The sequence below is a fragment of the Lytechinus pictus genome, chromosome 1 (genome assembly GCF_037042905.1).
Source record: "Lytechinus pictus isolate F3 Inbred chromosome 1, Lp3.0, whole genome shotgun sequence".
Taxonomy (NCBI): domain Eukaryota; kingdom Metazoa; phylum Echinodermata; class Echinoidea; order Temnopleuroida; family Toxopneustidae; genus Lytechinus; species Lytechinus pictus.
The window spans coordinates 33,666,760-33,692,498 of NC_087245.1; the positions used below are offsets into that span (position 1 = coordinate 33,666,760).

Consider the following 25,739-nt stretch of genomic DNA (forward strand, 5'->3'; position numbering starts at 1 on the left):
GCTCATTATGCCACTGGACATAGCTACATTGTATTTCACTAAGAGATATCCACAAAGTACAATGATTGAATGAGCTGGGGCGTTATACTTCAGTTAAAATTCCTATGCTCTGATAAAATAATGCCTTGACATCTTCAGCGACTATTATGAGAACAATTTTTCAGGCGGATCCTTAATTTTTATAAGAAAAGGTGGGGACGAAATAGTATATCTGTAAACAAAAAATGAAGTCCACCATCACTTTGAGTACTTATACTTTACCTCTATACCTCTTTTCTATTGAAGAGGAGGCCACTCACTGAATGGGGAAGGAAAACGAAAGGAAATTAGGGAGGAATGACACCATTTTCATCATCTCCCTTTCATAATTATGGATGAATGAATAAATCCAAGGAAAATCTTGATCTGCAGCTTCATGGAACTATTAAGTAGTTGAAAGTAAATATATTATATCTTCTTCCTATCAACCAACCTTAGAGAAATATATTGGAAATGTCATTTTGTAACGTTACCAAATCCAAATACTGGCTTAAATTAGATAACATGAAAGAAAGAGGCTGACTTTCACTATAGTATATACGAATCCTATATGTGATTATATTTTTTTCTCATTCATACACAATTTATAATTTATTCGTAAATCAACTAAACGAACACCTCATCCTTTTAAAGAGAATACAAGTCCTCTTGAAAGAGATGTAGAAATAGGATCATGTACCACAATGTACATTAAGCAAGGCTTCTCAATGATAGTTTATCACTTCTCCATAATAATTATGAGGAAGGGATTCCGCTGTCCCATCCTCCCATCCAGTGGCATATCCGGCACACCTCGTCAGTGGGGGGGGGGGGGGGCAAGCGATTTGAACCAGCAAGGGGAGATGTGTGGGTGTGGGAGGGGGTGTCCCAATAACACAGTAGGGATCTTGTTGATATTAATATTTGCGATCGGGCGATTGCATATCTTTTGTCTATTTTGATTTAAAAGAAAAAGTTATCATTACAAAAAATGTTAAATTATTGAATTTTGACAAAATCAGTGGTTAACTTATCACTGGTAATGACAATGTTTCTATTAACGTAACTTACTTCTATTATTCCTCTTTGAAGAAGCTATTGACTTATTATGTTCCCAATTCTGCATATTTGGAGATGTAAAAAAGTGTATTTGACATTTAATTTAATTGTCATGATTGTATTGATTTGCATTTGTTTCATTTCCATATGCACAGTTATACAACTAAAAAAGAATATTCAGAATATGCATCTATATATTCACTCATTGAAAATAAATGTAGTAAAGTGAGAAAGAAATGAAACGGTAAAATGATATATCACTAGATATACATGTAGGAGAAATCACTCACTGGGAGGAATGTCAGAAGATTTTTGAGGGAAATGATATTGGAGGAAGATATATAGGGGGACAGAGAGATAGGGTACATACAGGGGCGGATCCTACCGGCGGCGAGGGGGGGGGGGGGCGATTCGTGATGAAATATTTAGCGGCGTTCCGTGCTTGCACGGACAGAGAGGAGTCTGAGGGGGGATGTGCCCTCCTGGAGAAGCTGAAGAAAAATCGAATGTTCAAACTCAATTCGTGCGATTTGGTGTATACTTTTTGCCAGGATATCATTTAAATTCTGTGACTTTTTCCAGCATAACATAATGATCAGCCTTGGATTTCTAGGAGGAAAAGACTGTAAAGACAAAAAGCGGAGCGTAAATTGGCGCGGGGTCCGCCCCGGAAGCTCAGGGGTTTTAACAGGCCAGGGGCGGTGGAGCGTCATTCAAAGGGGGGGGGGGGGGAGCACCAACAATAAAGGGCACCCTCCGGGAAAAGGGGGAAACCAAAGCGAAAATATACAATTTTTTCGGCATTGGTATATACCCCTACATTGAAGTACATTATCAGGGATTACATTACCGTCTAAACATGGCTAGAGGCTTGTCAGACATAGCAGCAAGTAATGTATGCAAACTGGATTCCTCCATTATTTAATGGAATGCCTCGTTACTAGGTCCCCAGGAAAGAAACATCCATGAATTTGAATAAGTTTGTAAACAGGTCTATTGACCCCGACTAAGCCCCGACTAAGCACGCTTTGGCAATGAATATGAAAACGGTGTAAGTAACTTATAAATTTCAAGTGGAGGTTTAGCGGAAGAATGAGACCTGCCTATATAGGACTTGATGAGTCCGTGGTTGGGTAACTATGTTTGCGTTGTACAAACGTAGCAAATATCACAGCAAGAAAATATCACGGATTGTTTTAAACACGTTTCTGAATACAAATCCCATTCTTTGTGTGTTGATAAGGAATGAAAGATATTTAAATATCTACCGTTTGACCCAGCACAATTCTCAAACTTTAACCTGACCTGACTTTCAATTTGTGACTTCGATTCTAAAAACAAAACAGAACGTTATCTGAGGAACCTCCACAAACCCTTCATAAACGAACTTTATGATAAAGTATGTATATCAAATTAAATTAAAAAAAAATAAACTTTAGCAGTAATTTCACCTGGTAATTATCGGTAGAGGGGGGCGGGTTGTCCTCGGGGGTGGTTGTCCATGGAGGGGGCGGGGATTTTCCTGGGGGGGGGGGGGCTAATCTACCAGGGGGTCATTATCCTGTGGGTATTTTTCTAAGGGGGGGGGGTAACTGCCCTGGGGGTGGTTGTTCATGGGGTAGGAGGAATTTCCCAGGGGGTAATTGTCCTTGAGTGTAGTTTTCCTGGTCGGTGTTGTTGTCCATGGGGGGAGTTGTTGTCCATGGAGGGGGGGGGTAAATGTCATCGGGGGTGGTTGTCCATTGTGGGGGGGGGGGCGGTTAATTTTCCGGGGCCAATATCTTCCAGGGGGTAATTGTTCTTGTGGGGGGGGGGGTAATTTGTCGGGGGTGATTGTCCAGGGGGTAATTGTCCTCGAATCCTTTTTTTTATGTATAGGAATATGGAACAAAAATATACTGTAACTTTGTACATGTATTTTGTGTGCACTCTTTTGTGCAAAAAGTCGAGAAGACGAGATTTGAAATCTCGCTTTCTCACCTTCACATACCCGAGAAGTCGAGAAGACGAGATTCGGAGTCTCGCTTTCTCATCTTCACATACCCGAGAAGTCGAGAAGACGAGATTTAGAATCTCGCTTTCTCACCTTCTCATACCCTAGAAGTCGAGAAGACGAGATTCGGAATCTCGCTTTCTCACCTTCACATACCCGAGAAGACGGGAAGACGAGATTTGGAATCTCGCTTTCTCATCTCCACATACCCGAGAAGTCGAGAAGACGAGATTCGGAATCTCGCTTTCCCACCTTCACATACCCGAGAAGACGGGAAGACGAGATTTGGAATCTCGCTTTCTCATCTGCTCATACCCGAGAAGTCGAGAAGACGAGGTTTGGAATCTCGCTTTCTCACCTTCACATACCCGAGAAGTCGAGAAGACGAGATTTGGAATCTCGCCTTCTCATCTGCTCATACCCGAGAAGTCGGGAAGACGAGGTTTGGAATCTCGCTTTATCGCCTTCTCGTATCCGAGAAGTCGAGAAGACGAGATTTGGAATTTCACCGTCTCGCCTTATTCGACAAAAAAAGGCTGAGAAGACGAGATACCGGATCACGCCTTCTCGCCTTCTCGGACCAAAAAAGTCGAGAAGACGAGGAATTATCTCGTCATCTCGGTGGCACGTTTAAGCTTCCGTACCTGGCAGATACTGTTCTAGGCACAAAATCCGCCGGCGGATCGTGTTCTACTCCGGCGGATTCAGTACCAAGAAAGGCCACTCTCTTCGGAAGATATCGTTCTTGCGCTATCGCGATATCCTTCATTCACATACGTCACGTGGTACAAAAAAACTAGTCAAAAGCGGTAGATTTCATCAATTAAAGCTTGCAGAAAAAGATATTTATGATATCTCTATGTGATAGAAGTGAAGAAATAAAATGCGTAATCTGAAAGGGGAAAATAACCCATTTTCTTGTTACAACTCTACGGGAATTACACCACTTCTAACACTACATGACGTCACGGTCTCGGTGCGAGGCCGGTGAAAGCATATTTACAAGAAAGTATATTTTCGAAACCCGATAATTGGAGTTATTCTTAAGCAAAATATTCAGCTGTAAGCGATGACTGCATAAAACTTGCATTTCTGTTTTTAGTTTGAATTAATAGCTTTCGATTTGACTGATTTGTCAACTTTTGGGATCTGGTCTGGGTCTTTAAATAATTTAGTCTTCATTCAACTTTCAATGTCTACTGCACTACTAGTATACAAAGAATTTACCCCATGATATGATAATACTTGTAGTCTAATAACATGCATTTGTTAATTTATTTTATACCTATTAATTTATTGCAGTATGAAAAGTCCTTATCACAATTTGGGGGATAAATTGGGCACAATATGCATCAATTATGATTAATACAGAGTATTAAATAAAGACAAACAATGGCAGTTTCGATAATTAAAATCAGTATTCGTATAAATTTGTATAAATAATGATCACTGCAAATGAAATTCTTGAATTACGAAATTCCAATGTATTACTATTATTTCCTCCACATTTTCTCGTATATTTTTTTCTATTTTTCTCTCCCTCCCCTTCCTCTTTCTATTTCTCCTTTTTGGTGCTATATTACCCACGCGTATACGCCCCAGATATATTCATAATGTGGAGGAACGATATAGGAAACTGGAAAAGAGGCAAAAGGGGCGAAATGAGCAGGGACAGAAAGAAAGGCAAAAAAAAAATAAAGAGATGAAAACCAGGAGGGGGTAAAGTAAAAGAAACAAAAGATATAAAGGAGAAATTATATTTCACTAAAGATCCCATATTGATCTTAAAATTAGATGACTGAGAGGTAAATTAGGGAGCACCAAACAGTACTTGGCGTATCTAACTTTTGTCAGGGTGATCTTCCGGTCCCCTTCAATCATCATCATCATCATATCACCGTCACCCTCACCTTTATCCTCTTCATCTTCATACTAAAAATATTGCATGAATTGATGTTTCGTATTTAAAAATATATGCCCATTCTGCTTTATAAATGCATAAATTAATTTAATTAGTTTTAGTTTGGGATTGTCATTTTTCTTCAAGCAATCTGCTTATGATGACAATCCTTCTCCTGCAAATTGTGAATATCATATAATAATTTGGTAGCTAATCATTTTTGTCTGGAATAATTTTTTTAGTAAACTTTATTTATGATTCATGCCAAAAATGCTAACATAATATTATGTTTATTATGTTATGGAAAATGTATTATACGAATGTTCCATGGATGCAGAAAAAAACAATAAATCAAATCAAATCAAATAAATCAATTCAGATTCCTTAACATTGAAAAAAAAAAGAATAAAAAAAAAACAAATAAAAAAAAATACATGAAAATTTAAAAATAGGCCTTCAATAAACTACATAAGAAATTAATCATGTTCTGACATTCCTTTTTTATGTTTGTTAGAAATAAAGAATTTATGTTTTCACCAAAAATTAGCATTCTACAAGCAATAATATGAGTTAACAGCAAAAAAAATATTTTCATACACTAATTTGAATCATTTATTTGAAATATGAAAATTTTAACTTGTTGAAATTTTTCTAAAAATTTGTAGTTTCAAAAACCTATAGGCCTATATGGGGGTGCAAATTTTCGCCAAACAGTCTGGCAAACTGACACTAAACATGGTGTGAAAAAGCACAGTTAAAGAGATCGATGCATACTGCGGACTGAAAATAGTATAAAAATTCACAAAACAAAATGATGAAAATTTCATCAAAATCTTATAATAATAAATAGCATAGTTTTGCGTATGTGTCAGCTAGGTCTACGTAATACATATCGAGACATTATTTCTCCTATTAATCCTCACCCCCATCGAGCCCTTTGTCAAAAGCTGTATGGATCCGCCCCTGAATAAAAATTCACTAAAGCGCATAGAGACATGATTTTATCATCGTTATATGCGCTATATATAAGCAATGTTTTTTTTATTATTATTATTATAAAGGCGGACGAAAATCCCCCCCCCCCCCATGCATTGCGATCGACATTGCCGAGCCGCGCATGCGCGCGCTGCCGAGGTTGTCTGTCCAAATCAATATTACACGTATAATCAATAGAACCAAATCCGCCGAGGAACCAAATCTGCAAACATCAAGCCGCGTCAAACCCGGCGGATATGGTTCCGATTAAAAACGATATCGGCCATTTAGAACGATATCTGCCGGCGGATACGGTATCCGCCGGTGGAACCAAATCCGCCGCTACACCGGCACTGGTCTGGGGCGGAGCCCCCGGAACCTCGTGACATTTTTAAACATTGCAGATGACAATTTTTCTATCGCGCGGGTAAATACACCTCATATTATTTTAAGTTCAACGCAGGTGCTGATCGATAATAAATAAATATGTTGCATGAGGCAGCACAACATAGCAAATGCAGAAAAATTTGTAAAGGTCGCCAGCGAGCGAAGCGAGCCAGAAAATTTTTGCCTTTTAAAAGGATTTTGAAATTGAATTCTAATTATGTTATAGTCGCTTTGGAAATTTAGCCAATCAATCAATAGCTTTGAAATTAGTGACGTGATATCGTCTAAAAGAGACATTTTAGTTCATGAAACGTTTATTTTTTAGGGGTATAACTCCTTGTTGATTAATTGAATTGAAGGCTACACATGCAAAAGAAAATGTCTCCTGAGAATCATTCGAAGATTAGAGGAGCTTTATACTCATATTTTATATTTTGACAATACGTTTTCTATCAATATACGCCCCCATCTTTTTTTTTCAAGAAATGACGATCTACAATAACAGACGGCTAAAGATATTCATTCGACCCAACCCATTCTCATTTTTTTGTGTAAGCTGATTACAAATAAGAGTATGTATAATGATAAGACTGATTCTAGAAACGAAGAATGGGCAACCACTGAACATATTTTGTGCGAATAAAAGAAAAATACATGTATCACTCAGCTTTCGGAACTATTTTAGTGGCGGACGAATTAGGACTGAGTATAATAGATGAATAAGATCTGCTCATGAGATGCTTTACCGAGTTGCCCCCTAAATGTGCATGCGCCGGGTCAAGCTAGTGTTTATCTGGTTGCCCGAGTCGAGTTCCGGGGTCGAGTTCTACAAGTTAGGATACGTGGTTACCCCGGCTATGCCGTCGGGATATTCCTGGGAGCCCCTTGACATTTCTTTTTGAATAAACAAAATGCGATAAATAGCCCTTTATTCCTTTAATTTTGTTAATTTGAGCCCCCTAAATGTGTATGCACCGGGTCAAGCTAGTGTTTATATGGTTGCCCGAGTCGAGTTCTACAAGTTAGGATACGTGGTTACCCCGGCTAGGCCGTCGGGATATCCCAGGGGGCCCCTCGAAAATAAAATAAAAAAATTAAAATGTCATGCCCTTTTATTCACTGACGTTTGTCCCCTAAATGTCCTCGTACTTGGGCGAGCCAGTGTTGTTATGGTTGCCCGAGACGTGCTGCACCTGTTAAACCCCTTAGCTTTCAAAACCCCTAATATTTGAATAACGAATATTGGTCCAGCTTCACAGGCGTTTGAATATCGAACCTAAATATCAAACCAACTGCACAGTTTGAATATCGAACATCCAACTAACTTCGTGCCTGTACGTTCCGGTACAATACTCTGTAGTCTCAGCTCTTCGCATTGCGCTCATATAACGAACGATCTCATTGGTTGATTTAACGTCACTACACTAATTCATTTAACGTCATGACGTTAAATCGTTGAGCAGTAATCAGGAATTACGTCGTGTAGTAATTATTTACTACACGACGTAATTCTTTAGGTAGTGTAGTAATTGGAAATACTACACGACGTAATTATTTACGTCGTGTAGTTATTCGAATTGCTACACGACCTCAATTATTTAATGTAGCGACACTAATTCATTTAACGTCATGACATTAAATCGTTGGGCAGAAATTCGGAATTGCGTCGTGTAGTTATTCGAATTACTACACGACGTAAATGATTACGTTGTGTGGTATTTCGAATTACTACACGACGTAATTATTTACGTCGTGTAGTAAATTGAATTACGACACGACGTATATCCGTGTTTTTGACGGTCTCCTGCTTCCATATTGTTTAGGTGTCCATGTAGAAAACATGTGAAAATACACGTGCAAACATAGGATTGTAAATTATTAAATGGATCATGAGAAGTCTTTTATGTTTGGTAAACTGATTTAATCAAGGAAGAAATCATTCAAAAGCAGGGGGATTAATTTGATACATCAGTATAAATTATAAAACAAAACCATACATCGAAATTACATTTTTTTTTTCATTTAGGCATATGAGTATTGGTGAACTAAGCCCTAGCACAATCAATTTATGATGTTTTAAGAAGAGATGAAATGATTTGGTTAAGTTTCATTTAGTAGATCGATTATATAGGGCAGGGAACTGATCCAATACAAAGGACTCTGATGGAGACTTTGGTAGTGAACTTATATACAGGTTTATTATACAGGCCAGCTAGGCAGGTCAATCAACAGGCTTAGTATCCCTGTTGCGGGAGGTGTATAAAGTGCTTAGATATCAATACTGATATCGTAACATCCCCCTTCTTTTGATAAGACTGAGAATTTCAAATTTCAATGATATTGTTTTCAAACAATACTTTTGGTAGTCTGCAAATTTTGGTAATTTGGCTTAGTTATGATATATAATAATATAGAAATTGTTTGGTTTGTGAGAATAATATCAATTTGTGATAAACTGTATGCATCTTCAATTTTACATAACTTCAATCTTGTGCAAAACTGATGATAATTTGGATAACCGGATTGATCCTGAAATCAATATTTCCAAACAATAAGTTTTGGCTATAGTGTCTTTTTGATAATTTCGTAAACACTATCTTGACATACCAAAAATAATGTACAATGATTTTACATGCATATAATAAACTTTTAAACTACACTAATGTCTTCAGTGTTGTTCTTCTTTCTTCTCTTTCTCTTCTTCGTTTGAGAGTTTAGAGTGTTCATAATGTTCAATCTTCAAACATGAATCTCTCTGGTTTGCGAATAGTGCGTCCAGATCTCGTAGTTTGTGAGTATGTCTGTTGAGATTGATTAGCGTTAGAGTTGGACATTGGTGTTCGTTGGACGTTGTCTTCCTCTGGTTGAGTTTCTGTGGAGTGGTCTTCGTCGAACCTCACACGCTTCGAAGTTGGGTTGGTGGATGGAACTTCCCTCAAGTGAGATCTATTTCTCCTCAAGATTCCTCCGTTCGGCGTTGAAACTTCGTAGGATCGAGGTTCTTCACAGACCTTGGATACCTTGGCTGGTATCCAAGTGTGGTCTCTTGGATGCAGAACCCTCACTGGCTGTCCTACATGCAGTGGTGGCAGATCAGAACTTGCATGTCGATCATGCCTTCCTTCATTTTGTCTTGCCTATTCAAGAGAAACTCGGTGGCAGCAGAATCTCTCGAAAGATAGTGACTTGGCAATGTGGTTCGGATGGGTCTTCCAAACAACATCTCTGCTGGTGATCTCAAGTTATTGTCAACTGGTGTTGCTCTCAGGTGCATCATGGCTAGTTGACTGTCTTGGCTAGTTTGAGAACACTTCGTCAACAGATTCTTGATTGTACGAACCATTCTCTCAGCTAATCCGTTGGATCTTGGATAGTGCGGTGAAGATGTGATGTGCTTGATATTCCACTTCTTGCACATGTCTTGGAATGGTTTCCCGACAAATTGTGGACCGTTGTCGGACACAATCTCTTCTGGTGGACCGAACAGACTGAAGATTCCCGTCATCTCTCTTGCTATAGCTGCACTGGTTAGCTTAGCAATGATCGGATACTTGGAATAGTAATCAGTAACGAGTAGATACTCTTGTTAGTCTATTGAGCATGAACAAATCGGTTCCCAGTCTGATCCATGGTGCTGGTGGTACATCATGGGGATGCAGTGGCTCTTTCTGCTGTCTTGCTTGGTGTTTCTGGCATGGTTCACACTGCTTTATCAACTGATCAATGTCCTTGTTGATGTTTGGCCAGAACACTGTCTCACGAGCAAGTCGCCTTGTGCTTTCGATTCCCATGTGTCCTAGGTGAAGCTGTCTAAGGATGTCATTCCTTAGTGTCTTCGGTATGATGACTTGACTTCCCTTGAAGAGTACTCCGTGTGATACTCCGATTTCATCTCTGTAAGACCAAAATTGACGAAGGGATGTCGGCAATTCTTGGATGGTCTCAGACCATCCCTGATTGACTATTTGCCATAGTGATCTGAGAACAGGATCATTAGCTGTTTCTCTCTGAAGCTCTGTTCTCTTGTGTTGTCCGAAGTATATCAAGTCAATCTGGTGCGAATCTTCGGCTTCAGAGCAGATGGATTCCACTCTGACATCTAGCGGAACATCGCGTGCTTCCTTGGGATTAGAAAGTCGGCTCAAGGTATCGGAAAGAATCATGTCTTTTCCTGGTCGATACTTGACTTGACATCGGTATCCTTGGACTTTGATAAGCAATCTCTGTAGACGTGGTGGTGCACTTCTAAGAGGTTTCTTCCATATCATCTCCAATGGTCTGTGATCTGTTACGACGGTGAATTCCTTCCCGAACAGATACGTATGGAAGCGGTTGATACCAAACACTAGGGCTAAGGTTTCCCTCTCTATGTTGGAATAGTTGGACTGTGCAGTGGAAAGACTTTTGGATGCAAATGCAACTGGTTTGCCTTGCTGGAGCAGGCATGCTCCTAGCCCTTTCATCGATGCATCTACCTCAAGAGTTGTCTCTTTCTTTGGGTCATAGAATTGTAGACATGCACTTGAATGTTCATGATCATCGTCCCAGATGAATGGTACTTCCTTGTGTAGAAGTTCTCGAAGTGGCGCTGACTTCTCTTATAAGTTAGGAATGTATGCTGCTAGGTATGTGAATAATCCTAGGCATCTCTGAACATCTTCCTTGTCCTTGGGTGATGGCATTGATGTGATAGCTTCTACCTTGCTCGGATCTGGGTAAATACCTGATCTAGTGTACTTGGAACCAAAGAAGTTGATGGCTTCCTTCTTGATAGTACACTTGGAGCTGTTGAACACTAAGCCTTCTTGCTTTGCCGTCTCCATGAGTAAGTAGAGATTCCTATCGTGTTCCTCCTCCGTTCTTCCTACGATCGCTATGTCATCTGCGATGCATATGCAGCCTGGCACATTTTGGACAATCCTATCCATATGCTGCTGGAAGATATCCTGACTAGTACATACCCAAATGGTAGTCTTTGGAAGCAGTACCTTCCAAATGGTGAACGGAATGTGGTGAGATCCTGGCACTCCTCTGATAGGTGAACCGACCAGTAACCAGCCTTCGCGTCTAACTTAGAGAAGTACTGAGCTCCTGCGAAGACAGGTTGGACCTCTTCCAAGGTACCTTGTGCGGGCATATCTTCAAGGCATCATTTAACCTCCTGGGGTCAAGACAAATCCTGATGGATCCATCTTTCTTCACAACAGTGGTCATGGAGCTGCACCAATCGGTGTGGTACTCGATTTTTCTGATGACTCCTTGCTGCTCCATATTGTCCAGTTCCGCCTTGATTTTGTCTTTCAAGTGTACGCTGCACTTGCGGGGTGCATCTATGGTAGGTTTAGCATCGTCCTTGACATGAAGCATTGCCTTCCCCCGGAAACTACCAATAGCGTCAAACTGATTTGGATATGCTTGTTTGAGATCCATTACACTTGTGATAGGTGTTTGTTTAGGTTTAGGATTGGGTGTAGGTGATTTGTCGTGCATTGAGTGAATTGTGATAATTCCAAGGTCAGTGCAACCTAACAACCCTAGGATCGCTGGACCATTGATATCTGCTACATAGAATGTCTGTGTTGACCATTTTGTACTATTGTATCTACACTTTATGTCTAGTGTACCCTTACATGGAATTGATGTCTCTCCGTAAGCTGTAAGTTTTATTGTTGTTTGTTTCACTACTGATTCCCACTTTGGACCGTAAATTGCTTTGGCGGTACGTACTGTGATAGTGTTAGCACTTGCCCCCGAGTCCACTTTTAGGTAAAGCTTATGTTGACCTACTCTCTGTGGGCATATTATGTCAATGTTAGCAAATGATACAGTACCTTCTGGATTTACAACTGTGTGTGGTCCACTAGTGTGTATGGTGTCGAATTGTGCTACGTTGAATGGACTATCTGTATATTGATAATGATCATGATCTGTGGTAGTATCATGTGTTATGCCCATTTCGCTTATTGGTTTACTCTTTTGACTTTTCGACTTTGATCGTGATTTGTTTTGTTTTGGTTTCCGATCATCAGATACCGTGTCGGATCTTCAGTCTTCTGATCTACGATTCTGTTTACGACTACGATCATTTTTCGATTTACGACAGAATTTGGCCCAATGGCCCTTGGTGCCACAGGCACGGCACTCATCGTCATATACAGGGCACTGACGAGGTTTGTGGAAACGTCCGCAGTTACCACACGCTTTTCGTCCCTGGTTACGCTTGAATGAATCGATATTCTGTTTAGGGTCTAGTGTCTCAAGACATTGTCGGCTCGCAGCGACTGCCTCGTATTTACGACCTTCTACCAAAATTGGTTCGACCTTGTAACCTTTCGGTTGATCTAGCAATGACTTTTGGAATTCGAGACTTGGAGTTGACGCAATCACTAGCTCCATGATTCGCTCATTTAACTCTGCTTCCTCGAAATTTTTAGCTTTGTCCCTACACCTGGTTACGAATTCATCGATCGTTTCATCTGGTTTCTGCCTGTACTGCATTAGCTCTAAGCGGTGTATGCGAAATATTGACCTTTAACTCTGCCTCTAATAGTCTTCATAGCTCTTGCGGTTTTTCTATATCGGTCTCTGATAGCCCCGATGCATTGATTCGACGCAAGCCTTCATTGCCTCCAGCAATCTTGATTTTTATAGCCACTTTTCTCTGATCAGTTATGTCTTGGTCTGCTAGAATCAGCTCCATTCTTTGTCTGAAAAGCTGGAACTCTTCGGGTAGGTCTGTTGCCTCCCAGTTAATTTCTGGATATTTTCCACTACTCATTGTGTATGTTCGCTGTACGTATTAGGTATTTAAACGAATTAGTGTATATATTAATGTCTGATTATATCCACGTGTGAACGCTCCTTACAGTCACAGGTCGACTGGTGATGATACCTGTAACGCACTCACAACCCTGTGTGAATGTCATTAGGTGTTTCATGCAGTGAAAATGCTGGTCACTCACACTCACTTCTCACAATTCAGATTTACAATTAATATTAGGAAAATATTAATTCATTGTTCACACTCCAGTCCAGAAAATTTAGTAATTTAGGTTTTATCCACTTTTAGTGTATGTTGATCTTCTGATGCAGACCTCTGTGCCAGTGATTTAACACAGTTATAACTTATTCAGGCTATATTTGATTGTTTACAGTCACCGTTAGCATCTCGCTCCTTCTCACAACACGGTTTCGTTTGCTGTGACAGTGCATTGGGTATGCACAGTACGGTATTCACGTTCAGTAGCGATGCGATAGCCGGGGCGAGCGGGCACCCGTTGGGTTAGTATTTAGGTTATGAAGCATGCGAATTTTGGTTAAAAAAACATGCAGTTTACTTCCCAACAGTAGCTGGTTATTTGATCCTTGTCAATTCAAAGGCGATCACTGGTTTCAGCTGCCACCATGATCCAATACAAAGGACTCTGATGGAGAATTTGGTAGTGAACTTATATACAGGTTTATTATACAGGCCAGTTAGGCAGGTCAATCAACAGGCTTGGTATCCATGTTGCGGGAGGTGTATAAAGTGCTTAGATATCAATACTGATATCGTAACAGGAACTATTACGAAAGCGGTTTGTTTTGCATTTGAATTGTTGAAATTTGGCTGAGTGCTTCTTAGTGCCATGTAAGTTTTCTGTTTAGGGGGTACATGTACAGCAATGGGTGTTTTCTGCCAGAGATTTGACAAAGTCAGTGCACAGTCAGTTTTCTTCTAGATTCTAAGGTATCAAGGTTACAGAGTCGACAAGCATTTGCATGTGTAGTGTACAATGGTCCAAGCATAATTCTACAGACTCGCTTTTAGATACGTTTGAAGTTATTGATATGTTTCTTAGTGAGAGATCTATTGAAATCTGGTACACAGTACTCCATGAGTCGGCGAATATATCCGACATGCACCGTTTTCATATCAGACAAAGAAATGCCATATCGTTTTACCATCCTGAACATGTACAAGTTCTGATTACACTTTTTGAGAACTTCTGATAAATGTGAATCCCATTTCAGATTTTACTGGATTATGATTCCAAGGATCTTCATTGACTTGTCTTCTTAAGAACTGATTCGTAGATTTGTAGGAAGATTGGGGGTTTTGAGGAAGTGTACGTCCATAGTAAGACATTTTGTTGGATTAAGACTCATATGGTTTTGAGTTGACCAGTTCTGAAGGTCGTCCAGTACAATGTGTAACGACTGTTTACGGCAATCCAACAAGGTTAGGTCATCCACATACTTAAGTATAAATGTTTGCCAAAGTTAAAATCATATTTAAGTCAATGGAGTCATATAATTCATAAATTGACTAATTATAACCTTAGTCCACTTGTGCAAAGGATGTAAGTTTTGCAGTCAGACCGAACATAGGAATATGTCATGGACAAATTACCCTTGTAAGATTGAGTTGAAGATTACGTCCATTTAAGTCCGTTTTAGTCCATTGCAATTAAAAATCCTTTTTTATAATCTTTATTTTTAAGTAGCCAGTATTTGCTGGAGATTTTCTCTGGCGTTTTGATTTCATGGGGGTTTAAAACCTGCACATTTTACCCCTTTTATTTTTACCTCTACCATTTTTTACCTTTGCAATTTTACCTCTGTCATGTTTACCACTGCCATTTCTACCTCTGCCATTATTTACCTCTTCCAATTTTTCCTTTGCCATTTCCACCTCTGCAATTTCGATCTCCTGTTATCTTTGACCTCTTCCATTTTACACCGAACCGATAAAAAGAGGGGGGTGGACTTGCATTTAGCTAGCCAATTAATTATGGTTAATCCAGTCCACAATCGCGTGATCACCTCAACATGCTCAAGGTAGCTAACTTGCATCCGATATGTCTGTGAAACACTCTTGGCGATTTCTGCTGGAGGTTTTCGCTTCGTAATAGACGATCGATATCCTCTCGAAAGCGTCTTTATGAATATCAAAGTAGGTCGACAAGGTTACCACTACCAGTGACATTACCATAGTTAGGCAAAGACATCCGAAAGAAAATCATCTTAGTTTTATCTGTCCTAAACAGAATTTTATTCGGAAAAGGTCAAAAATTTTGGTCGCTTGCTTCAATCTTTCGCAAGTGTAAAGAAAAGTTTGTTCTATACATGTATGTCTGATTTTTGTTATTGTATGCATCATAATATGCATGCATTATGCAATGAAATCAAGTCAGATAAGCTTGCAAACTGATGTTTAAAGAAAATTGTGTCCACATGCCTTGTGCTGTACCACCTTAAACGTTTAGTTCTTTACTTGAGATGTATATATATCTAAATCTTTATTAATGATGATTTTCTCACTTGCTTATAGATGAGGGGGTGGGCGGCTAGAGGGCCATGTCTCCCCAAAAATGTTCCACGACCATGAAAAAAAAAACACTTTATTTTCTGAAATCAATGTAGATATAAATCACAAATGTAGCTTTTCATATCAAAAGAAAAAGATATGACATTTTAAAATCATACTCAATTTATGAAAAAGACAAACATTCACATCCCTGTCAGAATGCGAAAGTGGGGATCGATTATGTTTTATCATACGAAATCAAGATTGCATCCTCATTATAAATAAAATGAATGAAAGTTTGATTCCTCCCTGAATGTGCTGAAATGCCATTATTGTAATATTGTGATTTGATGAATTTTAAAATCTGGAAAAAGTGAAAACTTGAATAATTCATTCAACAAAACGCAAACGAAAAGTCATGTAGTAACATTATAGACTTTCATTTTTGGATTTCACTCTTTAAAAAAAAGTAAACTAAGTTTGTTTGACTTTTCTCTTTTTTTTCAACTTTTTTTATCGGGTCGACTTTACATTTAGCCAGCCAATTAATTATGATAAACCGAGTTAATCTACTTGACCATCACGTGATGATCACACTCTGGGAAGCACTCTTGGTGATTTATGCTGGATGTTTTTGCTTTCTAAGTGGCGATCATTGTTCTTTCGAAAGCATCTCTAAGAACTTCAAAGAAAGTCAACAAGGTATACCATTACCAGTGACGTTGGGTCAGATTGATTGATTGATTGATTGATTCTTTATTTCCATGCAAAATTAAATCATACAACAGAAAATATATTGACAATATCTCATGGTAAAATAACAATAAACAATCATTGCATGGGAGAGAACAGTCATAAGCACAAGGCTTGAAAAGGACGCCCCTCAAGAAAGACTACGGCCCTGAATAAAATCAATATAAGTCATATTTACAAATTACAGTAAAAGCAGGGCCAAAAGGAAAACACATCAAGCATGTCAAGAATAAATCAAATGATAATAACACACCAGCCGTGTATCGATTAATATTACTATGTTTAACATAGATACGTCGTATAAAATAATACAAAAAATAAAGTATGCAATATGATGAAAGTCATGAAACTGATGATAGAACAATATCTTAACTCAAATAAGTGCTAATAATGGAATGCTTAAACTCAAACTTAAATTTGTTCAATGTAGGAGCACCACGTATTGTTAAAGCTATATCATTCCAGGTATCTGGACCAGTATGTCTTATTGACCTATGGGCTAAGGCAGTTAGCGGATTTGATAAATGTAAATTTGTTGAGGTTCTCGTAGGATAATTGTGAATAAACGAATTCAAAAGGAACATATGATCAAATGTTAATGGTAATTGGCGACAGTGAAACTTAAAGGGGAATCCAACCCAAATAAAAACTTGTTTTTATAAGAAAAAGAAAAATCAGACAAGTTGATAGGTGAAAGTTTGAACAATATTGGACAAACAACAAGAAAGTTATGATTTTTTAAAAGTTGTAAATATTGGTAATCACTATACCCATGGAGACTTCAAATTGGCCGCATATTGGATGTCATAGTGATGTAAGGCAAGGACTACTCTTCCATGTACTCCAATACATATTATGGCTAAAATGTCATTTTCCCAAAAAGTTTTATTTCAAATTATATTTTTCTTTCATCGTGAGGACATAAAACAATATACCTGGATTATATTTAGATTACTGCCCCAGGGGAATGGGTACTTAGGAGAAAACCACGAATCCCTGATAATAAAGTACATGGCCTATGGGAAAGTTGTCCTTGCCCCTTGCCATAATTTACTTACCCAGTTGCCAATTTGAAATCTACATACTATTAGTGATCTCAATTTAAAAGCAGCTATAACTTTCTTATCCCTTGTCCGATTTCTTTCAAACTTTCGCCATTCTGTTTAATTTATTTTTCTCCTTCCCAACACAACATTTTATGTCAAAGGCTGGATTCCCCTTTAAACATAAACAAAGCAATTTGAAATTTATGTATATCATCAATTTTTAAAGCCTTGAAACGGTTAAAGAGGGGACCAGTATTTTCATAAAAACCAGCGTCGGCACACAAACGAATAGCTTTCTTTTGAAGTAAAAAGATATGGTGATTTTTTTATTTGAATGAGCCCCATACAATATTGCAATAAGTGATATGTGGAAGTAAAATAGAATTATAAATTGAGAGTAATGCTTGAGGAGGTAAATAGTGTTTAACTTTAAACATTATACCTATACATCTTGATACAGACGTCAATATTTTAGATACATGGTCATCCCATGTTAAAAACTCATCTAGAATGACACCTAAAAATCTCAGATTATTTTTTTGTCCGATAGAAATCCCACTTATCTTTATTTCTTCTGTATAATGATCAGCTATTGTTTTGGAGTTCTTGAAATCAATATAATATGTTTTTTTGCAAATTTAAAGACAATTTATTACTTTGGAACCATGTGGATATTTTGGGCAATTCATTATTCAACATTTCAAAAAGCATTCTTTTATTCGAATTTGAAGAAATAACTGTTGTGTCACCAGCATAAAGAATATATTGTAATAAGGGTGAAGAATATACTATGTCATTTATATACAGAAGAAATAAAAGCGGGCCCAGAATTGAGCCTTGAGGCACACCACAATTAATATACTGTGAATTAGAACTTACTGAATTTATACATGGAAATTGTTGCCTATTTGAAATATAACTATTAAACCAATTAAGAGTAGTACCTCTAACACCAAAATATTTTAATTTGTAAAGCAATATAGTATGATCCAGGGTATCGAACGCTTTACTTAAGTCCATGAAAACACAAATTACATGTTCCTTTTTTGCTAAAAGAGAAGAAATTTTATCATAAAGATCAACAAGAGCTAGATCAGCAGAATGAAATTTGCGAAAACCATATTGGGATGGATTTAATAAATTATGTAATGACAAAATTGAAACTAATCTATTGTAAACAAGACGTTCAAGTATTTTTGAAAATGACGAAAGAATAGAGATATGGCGATAATTCTCAATGAGTGTCCGATCGTCCTTTTTATAAATTGGAATGATTTTCGCAATTTTCATATGAAGTGGAAAAATTCCGGTTGACATTGAAATATTACATATATGAACAAAAGGAGTTATAATGCTTAATATAATCTTTTTAAGGAGAAAATTACTAATCTCGTCATGTCCAAAAGAACGACTGTTTTTAAGATTGTTTACGATTTTCAATATTTCCTCAGAATTTGTTGGATTAAAAAACAATGTATGTTGACAAGAATTGCGTAAATAATCTGCAAAATTAGTTGTGGTATGTGGTATTTTTAATGCTTGTTCCTGCCAAACATTAACAAAATAATCATTAAAACCGTTAACGATATCATCTAATGATTCATATACAAAATCACCATGTGAATATTTATGATTTAAATTAGCATCCTTTGCTTTCCCCAATAATTCGTTAATATTTTTCCAAGTAGCTGACATATCTCCTTTAGCATTTTCAAACTTTTGTGAATAATATGTTTTCTTTGCATTTTTGATGATACATGTTAAAAAATTTCTATATCTTTTATATTTACTAATATTTTCAGAGGAAGGATTCTTCAAACTAGTTTTATAAAGTTTGTTCCTTTTTCGAATTGACTTTACAATCCCAAAAGTAATCCATGGTTTTCTAGGAGTTTTTGATGACCTTTTTCGTCTAACTTTTGGAATTGTATGGTTTAAACAGCAATGCAATTTATCAATAAATAATTTATATGCTATATCAACGTCATTACAGGATAAAACATCAACCCAAGATTCGGCTTCAAGTTCGGTTATAAAATTTTGCATATTCTCAGGAGACATCTTTCGAATATAAGTAATATTTGTAGCAGGCTTTTTACTTTGTCCAAGTGTAGTGATAATAAATATAGGAAGATGGTCAGAAACATCAGAATATAATATACCAGATGAAATATGTCGCTTGTCAGTGTTGGAAAAAATATTATCGATTAAAGTAGAACTTACAGCAGAAACACGTGTTGGTTTATCTATAAAAGGATATAATGCATGAAGAGTAGCAATAATTCAGGGGCGGATCCAACCTTGCCAATAGAGGGGGCGGATTTTCTTTCAGCCATATTTTCCCCGATCGGCCAAATTGATGTTCGACATAGGGGAGCCGAATTGATGTTCACGGGGGGGGGGGGGGGCGCGCCGACTTGATGTTTTACCTAGGGGCGCCGAATTGAAGTTCGATATAGCTGAAAATTTGTTTATTTTAAAACATGCGTAAGTTTCCCGTTGTCAGGTTAGAATATCGCAAATTTTCAGCTCGTGCTTCACGCTTGCATTAATTGTTTATATACGCACCCTGTTCCGACAGTTTTTTGCGAGCTAAATTTTTAAATATTCTAACCTGACAAATGAAATGTCCTTTTTAAAAAAATTGAATATGCATCGTGTTCATCATAACAACTACTTAAGTTTTCAGGGTAAAATACATGAAATACTAAAACAATCAGATCGCGCTTCACGTTCGCATTATTTATTTAGGCCTTGTGAGAATAAATCTCAGATTTTCTTAAGCTTCGGTCTGTACTCCCTCCCCCCAAAATATTAGTGCCCTTACACCCTTCAAACCGATCGGCCGCTCGAAGAATCAAATTTCTGTTAATAGCTTTAAACGTTCCTTTCGACTATTTTTATTAAACCTGTACTCAGTAACTTGATATTATACATGTATGTTTACCACAACTTTTTCTTTTTTGTCCCCCCCCCTTCTTACTATGATGTATTTGTTTTGGGGTCAACGCTCAACAAGGCAAATTGCTCTTTTTTGTTGACCCCTCATTCGACATAAATTTTCTTTGTTCTCTTATGTTATTTTTTCTATAATCATGTATTTATATGTTCATCATTGTTTTTTACTTATATGTATTGACTTTTATACAGTGTATGTGTTTTTATGAAGAATGAAATAAATCAAATCAAATCTTTTTTTAAAAAGTCGATTTTTGTATGTTTCTCTGAAGGGGTAGTGCTAATATTCGCTTTTTAGCTTTATTCTTATAAATCAACATAATTATATAATAATCTCATAATCCTTATTTAAATAGTGCGAGCGCAAAGCGCGAGCTAATCTTCTTTTAAATTTTATGTATTTTGACCTAAAATTTGAACATTCTGGTCAATATTTGTGATCCTTAACAAGATTTGTATACAACTAAATAATTACTGCGAGCGCGAGCAAAAAAATTCAATGTACGTTTTGAACTGATCGAAAAGGTTCCTGTTAATGGACTTCTTGAAGTTAGTCATGACGACGTCACATATTTAAACAATCGCATTATGCGAGCACGAAGCGCGAGCCGAAATTTCTTTAAATTTCTACCTGAAGAATGGAAATTCTAAGCACTTTTTGTAATCGTGAACAGGATGGGTATATTACCGAACAATTGATGCGAGCGCGAAGCGCGAGCTGAAAAATTCGAGGTTTAGACCTAAAAACAGGACACTTTATTCATGTTTTGTAAATCATAAAATGGATGAGTAATTGGGGATCTTCGTACATTGATAATGCGAGCGCAAATCGCGAGCAGAAAATTTTGGACATTCTAATCTACTTATGGCATGTATGGGGTGCCGAATTGATGTTCGACATAGGGGAGCCGAATTGATGTTCACGGGGGGGGGGGGGGCGACTTGATGTTTTACCGTAGGGGCGCCGAATTGAAGTTCGATATAGCTGAAAATTTGTTTATTTTAAAACATGCGTAAGTTTCCAGTTGTCAGGTTAGAATATCGCAAATTTTCAGCTCGTGCTTCACGCTTGCATTAATTGTTTATATACGCACCCTGTTCCGACAGTTTTTTTGCGAGCTGAATTTTTTAATACTCTAACCTGACAAATGAAATGTCCTTTTTCATTTCAATGTAAAAATTTTCATCTCGCGCTTCGCGCTCGCATTATTTTTTAAAAAATTGAATATGCATCGTGTTCATCATAACAACTACTTAAGTTTTCAGGGTAAAATACATGAAATACTAAAACAATCAGATCGCGCTTCACGTTCGCATTATTTATTTAGGCCTTGTGATAATAAATCTCAGATTTTCTTAAGCTTCGGTCTGTACTCCCTCCCCCCAAAATATTAGTGCCCTTACACCCTTCAAACCATTGAATAGAAACCAAATTAAAGCTACGTAAGTAAGTAATAGATTAATTGTGGATTTTGAGCCTAATGCCGCCATTTTTGGCGCCATCTTGGATTTTTCAGGTACCCTGGAGTGATTATATTCACTCTAACCTGTATCAACACATTATTTAACCTCCTGGACCGTGGAATATGAACTTGTATTCTAGGGTGGATAATGAGTGAGTTGTATCCATTTTCACTGAATGGTGGTCATCTTGGGTGCCCTCTTGAAAAAGCCACTTTCCCGGATTCGGATTTTGGTAGATTCTTAGTATGTTATTCCTGAGGTTAACTAGCACACAAAAAATAGTTGAAAATCATTTGTTGCAATTTGTTCCGGGTAACGGTATTTCAAGCTGTATATTGACCCGTCTAGGCGGCGTCTACACTGGAAATGGAACCAGTAGCCTTTTTGATTTAGTGTCGGTATAGCTTCTAAACCACTAGACCGTTGAATTATCATGCATTGAATTGACACTGCCAGTACTGGATAAATGGTCCCGGTACATGGGTAGTCAAATCATGTGAGTAAAAAAAAGTTAACTTTTCTTTAAAAAACACCCACTGCAGGCCCTGGCTATTACCTTGAAGATAATCAATTCAAGTGTTTTATTACACCTCCTTGAGACGCACTTTCGTCCTCGAAACATGATTTCACTTCTGCCATATCCTCACAAGCATGCTGGTAGCTCTTGATCTTGATCGCAAAAGGCAAGTGTTTTGACGGTGCCTGGATTTTACGGTTTTCTGGAAGAACCGCCAAGAAGATAAAATGACGTGTTCGGCTCGCGAGGTTGTCATAGTTAGCCTCCATCTAGAGAGGTTCGGCGGAGCACCAATAGGCCTACGAATAAGCTCTAGTCAACTATACGAGGATATTCTCTTCAGTCTCTACACGTGGTGTCATCTCAACATCAAAATGAAGTTTGCAGTTTACCTAGTCCTGTGTTCTTTGGCAACATCAGCCAGAGCCCAGACTGAAGGTGATGGTAAGTAAATTAATATTTCATCCAATGTGTCTTTGATTAACACTCGATTTCCATAATTTTCGTTTATTTAAGACTGGATCGAGGCACGCGATGGGGTACCAGATTCATCTTTGAAAACTGATAATTGAAGGGGAAGTTCGCCTGGTGTAGAAGTTGGTTTTATCATTGCAAAAAAAAATTATATTATTTATATTAAAGTCCATCAAAGATGAGAACAGTCCCCACTTAAAATGCATTTTTTTTGTTTACAGACGTTTGATAATGGTTTTAATTTGGACGTTCATTATTTCATCTGACACATCGTTCATGACCGTTTGTGTAAGAGAAAATATTACAAAACATTACAATAATGGGTCCCTTTTTATTTCAACTACTGCTCGCATATTACATCACAAATTCGAATCTTCAAGATTCAAACTCTATTAAATTTGATTTTCGTTGGTCCTTCACCAATATCCCACTTTGTTTTTGTATGTTTAACTTTTATCAAAACAAATATGGCTATGGTTGAACTTTGAAATACATACAGGATCTCCATTTTGTAATCATCAATGCACATCACCACTGTTACTGTCGATTTGCTCTCTGTGCTTGATTTATTTACAAAAAAAAAATAATAAATTGCCTATTGAATTTCGTTTTTGTGAACTCAACAATACACAATAAAAAAAAGAATGGAAGTTGTTTGACCCTGTCAAGTTGTTTACACTTTTAAACAAGTTGTTTAACAACTTTTTGAATATTTTACGCAATATTTATTTGAGTAACGGGCTTAAACGACGTGCTTGAATGCTTGAGTGTAACAGCCGTCACTATACGGGGAATGAAAAGTTTTTTGGGTAAATTGCACATTTTGGTAACAGCATATTTTGGTAAATTTACTAAAGTATGCAGGACATTGACGGTACATTTTGGTAACTCCAGTGATTATTTGCTCAGTTTTCTGTACTTAGGCCTATTAGGCATTTAACAATGCAAAACACAAGGAGGTCATATCAGTTAGTCTCTATTTTCTAAAACCACATACTTAGGCTAAACCCATATTGTTTACCATTAATTTTGTTAATCTCGAGTTGTTCTAAGATCTAAATGGTCTCATACCCCAGTACACACTAAGCTCAATTCCATTTCGTCGAATGACCATGCCGTCTAATGCAGTTTAGTCCAATATCATTTCGCCCAATAGCCACTTCGTGCCAATTCTTTCAATGACATTTTGTCCAATTGCCAGTTAGTCTAAGAGCCACGTCACCCAAGAGCCACTTCGCATAAGATTCATTATGTTATAATGCCACTTTGTCTTAGATTCACTTCGTCCAAAAATCACTTTGTCTTTTGAATAGCATTACTCTGCCCAATTTCATTGGTTTTCATTTCAATATCAGTCATAAAATACATCCATAGTAAAAGAAGTCAAACGAGGCAAAAGAAATAATGAAATCTCTAATATTTGATTACGTTCTTCGGATAACTAAAAAAAAAACATAAAACGTAAAATAGGGGGAGAAATCAAAGATTGTTTTGTTGTTATTATTAAAACTTACAAGACTTAAGCCACGGGTAAACAGATAGGACTTAAATTTAAGTGTCAAATTTGCAAAAGCATGAGCCTTGGTTTCACATTACTTGACGGTAGTAGCGTACGCAGGATTTTTTTAGGGGGAGGGGGGGGGGTTAAATTAAAAGAAATTTTGATATCCAAAAAAAAGTCTTCATCACAAATTTAACGTCCTTTCGTACCTAAAAATATTGACAAGCAAAAAAGAAAAGTCTTCAAAAAAATTAAGGGGGGCGAGATTTGAATTCTTTTGGGGGAGTGGGTATCATAAAAATTTAAGGGGGGTTTGAACTCCTGTAACCACCCCCTGCGTACCCTACTGCATGACGGACAAATTTAACATGATTTAATATTCATGACGATAATAAACTGCATCACTAAAAGTGATTAAATTTGAGAAAACTGGCAATAAACTGAATGGTCGCATAGACGATTATCAAATCAGGCTAATAAATCGCTATTTGCGTCTAGATAATAGCTGTTCATCCTTATTGTGATGGGTTTATATTTAAACTACCGGTTTTTTTTACCGGGGGTATGCCTACGCATTCACCCCCTTGACGAACCCGCAATTTGACCATTGGCAAGTGGTCGTTGGACTTACTATCAATTGGACCGAGTAGGTATTGGATCAAAGTGTCAATTGAGCCAATTTGCAATGAAATTAGACGAACTGGCTATTGGACGAAATGGCTATTGAAAGAAGTGTCTTTTAAACGAAGGTGCATTTAGACGAAATGTATCTTAGAGGAAGTGGCTATTGGACGAAATTGGACGGAGTGGCTTTGCACAGAGAGGCTCTTAGACGAAGTGGCTATTAGACGAGATGACTCTTAGACGAGACGGAGTGGCTCTTAGACTAACTAGCTATTGGACGAAATGGCTATTGAACGAAATGATGTTGTACCGAACGGCATTAGACGGCATGGTCACTGGACGAAATGGCATTGGACGGAGAGGCAAATCGCCCACACACACGACCCCTGACATTTGTTCTCACCTGATACCATAACTATCAATCTTTACTCCATCATAGCCGTCAAATCTGTTTTTTAAGCTGTTACCAAAAATGTGCATATTGTCCAAAATGTGCAGGCACATCATAACTGCACATTTTGGTAACAAAAAAAATCCTGTCAAGTATAGGTGCTACCGGCAAATTTTGGTAACAAATTAATTTTACCAAAATGTGCAGTTACCAAAATGTGTAATTTACCAAAATGTGCCGTGACAGAAGCTTCCATAAGTACCCCTGTGCTTACTTAATCACGAAAGTATGTTATCGAAACTTTTTGTGGTGTAGTTAAATAGATAATGAATAATAATAAGGAAAATAAAACCCCTAAAAAATACCACAAATTTCACACAACCCCCAAAT

At 37.6% G+C, this 25,739-nt stretch overlaps 3 protein-coding genes across 4 annotated transcripts in view; 1 reads left to right on the forward strand and 2 right to left on the reverse strand.

The window, feature by feature from the left end:
• Positions 1 to 9,405: 9,405 nt before the first annotated feature.
• LOC129266124 (uncharacterized protein K02A2.6-like) lies at positions 9,406 to 9,837 on the reverse strand. The gene has a single exon (XM_054903974.1). It carries the CDS (start codon positions 9,835 to 9,837, stop codon positions 9,406 to 9,408), a length of 432 nt encoding a protein of 143 aa, XP_054759949.1.
• Positions 9,838 to 9,895: 58 nt separating this feature from the next.
• On the reverse strand, positions 9,896 to 10,795 carry LOC129266135 (uncharacterized protein K02A2.6-like). Its single transcript, XM_054903984.2, has one exon. The coding sequence runs from the start codon at positions 10,793 to 10,795 to the stop codon at positions 9,896 to 9,898; it is 900 nt and encodes a 299-aa protein (XP_054759959.2).
• Positions 10,796 to 13,572: 2,777 nt separating this feature from the next.
• The window catches only part of LOC129261357 (deleted in malignant brain tumors 1 protein-like), a 32,967-nt gene continuing 20,800 nt past the window's right edge, over positions 13,573 to 25,739 (forward strand). The window contains exons 1-2 of one of the 2 annotated variants that reach the window (XM_064100862.1): positions 13,573 to 13,613; positions 22,493 to 22,803. In XM_064100862.1, the coding sequence (XP_063956932.1) occupies positions 22,587 to 22,803 (217 nt within the window). In that variant the 5' untranslated portion in view covers positions 13,573 to 13,613; positions 22,493 to 22,586. Of the gene's footprint in view, positions 13,614 to 13,635; positions 13,963 to 22,384; positions 22,804 to 25,739 lie in introns of those variants that run through there. The other variant, XM_064100855.1, reaches the window with a different exon arrangement.